A 6805-nucleotide genomic window follows, 5' to 3' on the forward strand; every position below is an offset into this window, starting at 1 on the left:
TATATATTTATAAATCTATAAAATGCAAAGGTATAAGGAAAATAAAGTTTTTCAAAAGCAGGGAGAAACTTATTTAAGAACATGCAGAGCATAGCCACCTATTTTTTCTGTAGGAGTACTGTGTCGCAGTTTAATAACAAAATGCTGGCTAAGAAAAATGCATGTCTTGAAAGAAAGATTAGCAACAGAGCATCTTGCTGCACCTAGACTACTGGAAGTCATCTTCATCTTGAAACACTAAGGCTGGCTCAAGCCCTTCAAAAACAATTATTCTAGAAAATATATTTTAGACTGCTAATGTCAACATCCAGAATTTCCCCTGAAGCACCTCAAGCCTGTCATACGATGGAGAGAAGTCACAGGAACTAACCTGCAACATGTGCATCTTCACTTCCATTGAGGTCCTCCCAACCCAAGAAACATTGCCTGTGAATTTGATGTCACAGTCTGGATATATAATCTTCTTGCACAAATCTGTAAGACAAGTATTAGAGGTTACTGGAGACAGATCATTCACATCTAATATTAGAAAGACTGGATTCTCTAAGACCTTTTTGTGTTCTCCAAGTGGCAACACACGCAAAGACAACCCAGAAAAGGCAATTGTTGCAAGGGACCACACTGCTAGCCTGCAGTTTCTGCCTTATCAGACTTCTAAAGCCAGAACAGAAGGGAGGAAGTAGGCATACAACTAGCAGACTGATGGCAGACACACAGAGGTGTTCAGCAGAACATATGACACAAGCAAGGTCCAACTCCACTGGAAAAAACACTGTTCAATAACGAAGCTAAGAAACTCATGTGCCAAAATAAAACCAAACACAGAAGTGCAGGAAGCATTAAAGTTGTACTTTGAAGTGAAGGGAAATATGAAATGCTGAAAAGCATCTACAAAACCCTCTTCTCTCCTCCCTTCAACAAAAGCTGCAGTGCTCAGAGTTCAAAGCCAAAACAAGATGAAGTGAACTAAACAGGAGAGGGAAGAAGGTATCCTCAGTAACAACCATGGGAAGGCAGCAGCTGCTGAAATAGTAAAACAATTGAAAAGATGAAGCCACCAAATTGCCACTTACTGATTTTATCCACCAGAGCTGTAACTATTGATAAGGGAGACCTTGGCTGCATTTCCTGCTTGGTGTGAGTGTAGCAAATAAGAACTGTGGAGAGACCAAAAATGCAGTCAGCTCTTTAACAAAAACCTTCAGCGGAGCAGATCAATGCTATCTTTGTGAAGCATGAGAAGTACCAGCTAAATGCAAAGTAAAGTATCATACCATAGGAGTGCACGACTTCCACATTTTCATGTATGTAACTCACAGGATTGCTACAAAGAAAACAGTGATCCAGCAGCTGTCTCAGTTATATGTGTATTTACTTGCTACAAAGAGAAATTTAGCTGATCGGTTTAAATCAACCCATCGCTCCACTTCCAATCCCATGTAATCTCTTCTCTCTATCCCTGCAGCCAACAGTCTCAGATCCTTTCTACCTTCTACTTTGATTTCATGCAGGTTGTCCAAGGAAACACACTCTCCGAGGACTTATTTTCAAATACTGATTCCTTAAAAGAGGTGCAGATTAGATAAACTGTGCCTTACAGGCACAAAAGCGTAGTCAGAGGTATTTATCACACTGTAATCACTACGAGCCAAACCACTATTTAAATTAACGAGCTCTGTAAACAGACATTCAAGTAAACAGACTCCTTAGAGTAATATAAAGCTGCAAAGCTTTTTTGTCTAATACTCATGTGAATTTCACTCAACACAGATTTTGATGATCAAAAGTATCTGTTTGTTCTTAATGAGATAAAAAAGAAGGAAGATCTCTGTCCTTCCAGGTAATCTAAGATATTTTTTTCCCTAAAATTACTGAAGTCACAATTCTAAAAACTGTTATGCCTATCAACTCATGCCATCAATATGATTAGTAAGAGTCTGAATGGGACTTATCTGAATCCTATTGCCAAAGACAAAAAACTAGAAGACGATCAGACCTTTATGCAGTACATCTGCCAAGATCACAGAATATAGTGGCAGGGAGGGAGGGGATGAAACAGTACATTTTCCTGTGAAAACTGCTGACCACCATCCTGAATATTGTGTAACTGGGACAGAATCTTGATTAACCCAAAACAATACATCCCCAGTGGAACTGACTGAAGCCCACTATGACTACAAACAAGGCAAAAACATTCTGTGCTGTAACAGGAAAACCCTAAGATCTTCACAGACTTCCAGGGCAAATAAACAAGGCACAGAATGAAAACCAGGTTCATCTCATCTACCAATGCAGGGTAGCTAACAGTTTCAAGTCTCCTTTTATAATTCAGGACGGGTACTGAAGCCACTATCTTCCACATCCCAGGAAGAAATATAAATCAACTAGCTATTTTGTCCATCCTTGATAGATAGGTGACATGTATTCACTTGTTTCTCTGCCTTCCTCAGTTTTTCCCATCTGGACCCACAGAAGGTCTTTCTTTCTTGCCAAAAAAATCTGTTCCATTCAGAACTTTCCCTCAATAAGCATGTATTCTTTGCCAAAAACCTCCAGCAAAATGCTCCCAATCAGCTACAGAACTTTGATAAAGGAAGTCACCTGCTGACATTTTAAGAGAAAAGTATCTCCAAGTTACATTAAAAACCTAGCATTTATTTTATCTGCAAAGCAGAAGACGAAGATTTTGAACTTTTAAACATCATGAATAAGAGAAAAAAATTAAGAAAGCTAACTCATGAAACAACTGAGTTGCTTTTACGCGTATCAATTTGGAAACAGAACCCAAGAATCTGTACCAAGCGCTTTTCATTTGTTCTCAATGGGTACAATCTGTTCTTTCCAGATTATACTCTCTTCTCCCCAAAGGGAAGATTAAAATCTTTCCACCTCACTATCTATTGGTTTTGTGTTGAGGGGGTTTTTTTAAGAGAAAAATCCTATGTTTTAATTTGAAATAGCACACTGCAAATTTTCTCTGATTTAACATTCAATGTAGATTTGTATTATTCTTGCAGGTGGTCATTTACAAAATTGGCAGAGGCAAGAAGATGAGGCTGAGCAATTTTGCTTCTGTCTGTTCTTTATCACCCTTCCTTCTCTTTCAGCATCAGTATCTTTTCTTTTTTTCCTTCCCCTTTGAGATAGCACATTGATGTGACTCCCTCCCGGAGGTTATATCATACCAAACAGTGCTCAACAGTACTTAAACTCACTTTGTCTGCATTACAAGGGCATAGATACATACCTCCTAAACTGTCAAGATCTTCAAGTATCCTTCCAAACCTGTAAAGATTTGACAATTAGATACCTACATCCATAGTAAATGAATACCAACCTCCATGGTTGCTTTGTTACCTTACACTGTTGTATACATTCAGGTACTTTTCTCTTATTTCAGGCTGACTTCCTAGAGGCAGAATAACTTCCAAGTAGCTATCCTTCATTCTCCTAGGAGGGAGATCTTCCTGTCGTTTTGCCAGTAAAGTATGAAGAGCTTTTCTTTCTTGCATTGCTTGCACATGATCCCTGGTAAGGAAAAAAACATTCTGTCTGGAGTATGACAACAGAACTGCAACCCTAGCTAAAAAATGTCACATTGAAGATTATCAAAATGAAAACAAAAAAGTAGTAAAAATAGCAAGACACGGTAAGCGTGCTCTGAAGCAAAGCGAAATACACATAATGAGATACACTAAGAAAACTTTTAAACTTTTTTTGTAAGTGGAAAGCACATACTTTGCACTAAAGAGATGAACAAAATTTACGTCATTCTCAATGCTACCAAAATGGTTCCCCTTGAAAAGACCAAACCAGACATAATTTAACCTATGAGGTTTTGTGCGTATTCATGTCTTCCATAGCTACTTTATCACAACTCTTCCTACAGTGCACATTTCAAAGGACTGTCAACTTACAATCTCTCCCAAGAAGTAAAGCAGATGTATGGTGTTGGTTAGTACTAACAACAGAGAGAACTAATCTGCTAAGACTTGCTATCATTCACAGGTGACTTCTCCCATTACAGCATCAGTTCATACAGTATACACTTGACAAGCAAGCTAAAAGAAAGGGAATATTAATCTATTTCCCTCTCTCTTCCTACCCAGTCATCTTACAACTACAGAGGAAAGTTATAGAAACAAACAATACAGAAAAGGTAGCACTACCCATTCAGAGCTGCTCTTCCAGCACCACCAAGTCAGAGGGGTTGCAACTCTCACGAGAGTAAAAGCCAATTTATTGTCCCTTCTTTCCAATCTACCAAGTTGGTTCCTTGCCACAGGTATCTTGCCCAACATTCTTTCTTACCTGTTCCTCCGAAGTTCCCTCCCCTTAAAAGTGCAACCTGACTGAATAAAGTAAGTATTTCACAACATCCCTAGAACCAACAACAAAGCATTAAAAACCTAAGGGTTAAACATGCTATAAATGTTTCAGCTATAAATCCAAGGGGTATGCAAAACTATGAATCCATTTCATAAAGCAAGAGAAGGCATAAAACACTAAGTAACGAAATTTAATTTTAAACTTGTGGATATATGCCATTCATTCCGTTGTGCATGTTGCATTGCTGAGATCTGAGTGCCATTGTGTTCAACAAAACCAATTTTTAAAAAAACTGAAAGAAAACAACAGAAAGAACCTTTTCACCAAAAAGAAAATTTGTCTTAATTTTTGGCTTTGGGTGAATTCTAGGTATTAGACATTCAAGATGAAAACTTTTTTGGCTTGAGTTTTATTTTTGGAAGAGGAAAGGCACAACGCAGTCATGCTTCAAAATATTTATATTCTTTCTTTTCTGTTTAATAATTTTTGGGGGAATATTAATAATCCATGATCAAAGACAGTAAAAGCCTAGCAGAAGATTTCAGTTAGTTGCTGTTTGTTTGTTTGTTTGTTTGAAATATGGTTTACCTCATCTGGGCAATATGACTACTGCAGAGTTCAGAGACAATAGAAAGATAAAAACATCCTCCAGAGGATTAACGTTTGAAGTTATGCCACTGCATAGAAATAGAATATACTAGACAACTAAGGAAAGATGCAAAGTCCAAGATGATGCACCTTTATGCTTTTTAAAAGATTTGTTTCCAAGGTCTTTCAGTGGAAGGTTTAAGAGAAATTAATCAGACAGTAAATCAGAAATTTATCTACAAACACACAGAAACCAGACAATAAAAATTCAACCATATTCTGTTTTCACCAGTCCCATTCTGGCTCCTCTGAGGTCAGCAGCAGAACTCTTCTTGACTTCAGCTTCAGAATGTTCTCTTCAATATACGGAAATATTTGGCTCAAGGCAATAACACTTTTCAACAGATAAATGCTGTTACACACTGCAGTACCAGTCATACAGTAGAAATACTTCATCTAAGTATTAACTAATACCTACCCTAAACATTCTGAGAAATTACATTATTTATTTCTGAAATGGCCATAACTCTATCTCAACCATAATTAGCAATGAACAGATTAATAGTTTTAATTACTGTCCTGGCTTCAGCTAAACCATGTGGTTAAACCACAACAATTACAATTTAAGTACAAAACCAGAATAAATATATAATATATTTCTTTCTAATACAATATGCCACTGGCCTTATAAGAGAAATCACGAACCAAAGTTTCCTGCCAGCAAAATTAACGGCCAAAGGCATTCAAACATGCACCTCTCCTCTCCCCCAGCAATGCAGATGCGTGTGCATCAGCCCTTCCCTAGTTCCCATTTGGGACCCCTATGAAGCTATTCTCTTCGGTTTGTCCTCTTTGGTCCTTCTGTGGTCTAACTCGATTAAAGCACTGGCTGTTCAGTCTCCACATATACCAACTCTTTGTCACTCCATTTTAAAAGTGGGATCTCAAAGGCTGTATGATCCATGTCCTCCAAACCTCCCCTTATTAAACCCATCATTCTCAAGTGTTCCCAGCTATGGGCTCCCCATTTTTACTTATTCATGGTAGTTGAAGCATACAGTACTCTGCAAACCATTTCTGCTGCACTTTACACAGCACAAGAGATGTACCTATCTAAAAACACTGCTGTGGTGATCCTGGCTTCAGTCTGCTCTCCTTCCAGGGTGGGGGCAGTGAGGGAAAAGAAATGGATGGCAGATCAGATTTGACCAGAGCCCTCTCAAATCTCGATCCTCGGACGGTATTTCCATATGGCGTGATTCCTCCCCAGCCATTCTGGGCTGCAGGAAAGGCGTTTTTAAAAATCAACTTCTAGAGCCCTTTTCATCTGACCTACCAAAAACTTCAAGCCCCCTCATGCTTAGATACTAGTATTACTAAGCAAAAATCAGCTTCCCAGATTCTGGCATTTTCTTTAGCGTGCCTATAATCCTGTTTACACAAACCTGGTCAGAAGGCCTGGACATCAGCCATTCCATCCAGACAGGCCTCTCCATTTCCCCATCAGTGCACAAAGTGCGAAACAAGAGCTCAGCGAACACAGCCAGAAGAAAATCAACAATCAATACAATAAATATGGGACCAACCAAACAGCAATATGTAATCTCCCCAGGCTGCTATACCGATTTATTCAGAATTGTTAACAGTAGAGGATTACAGTCAACTCTGGCTCATTCAACATAATGGAGCGGGAGGAAGGTAACCTGCATATAGCCAAAACATCAGTGATTTAAACCGTGTGTAAATTAATCTAAAATCAAGTTATAGCAGAGAAAAGAAATGCCTGAGATACTTCTGACTAAGGAGACACAGACCTCAAGCTGACAGTTTTCCAAAGTGACATGGGTGCTGCCAGGCCGCTGATAATGCAGCCTGCTTCATGCTGAAC

At 38.7% G+C, this 6805-nt stretch overlaps 1 protein-coding gene across 1 annotated transcript in view; it reads right to left on the reverse strand.

Annotated features, from left to right (window-relative positions):
• Positions 1–328: 328 nt before the first annotated feature.
• Positions 329–6805, reverse strand: part of LOC104619846 (acyl-coenzyme A thioesterase 9, mitochondrial-like) — a gene marked incomplete at its 3' end in the record, with an annotated part of 12196 nt that continues 5719 nt past the window's right edge. The window contains exons 3-6 of the mRNA XM_010285873.1: positions 3358–3528; positions 3248–3285; positions 1074–1157; positions 329–474 (exon numbers count right to left, since the gene is read on the reverse strand). Of these exons, the coding sequence (XP_010284175.1) occupies positions 329–474; positions 1074–1157; positions 3248–3285; positions 3358–3528 (439 nt within the window). The remainder of the gene's footprint in view (positions 475–1073; positions 1158–3247; positions 3286–3357; positions 3529–6805) is intronic.

Source organism: Phaethon lepturus, unplaced genomic scaffold (genome assembly GCF_000687285.1).
Source record: "Phaethon lepturus isolate BGI_N335 unplaced genomic scaffold, ASM68728v1 scaffold14264, whole genome shotgun sequence".
Taxonomy (NCBI): domain Eukaryota; kingdom Metazoa; phylum Chordata; class Aves; order Phaethontiformes; family Phaethontidae; genus Phaethon; species Phaethon lepturus.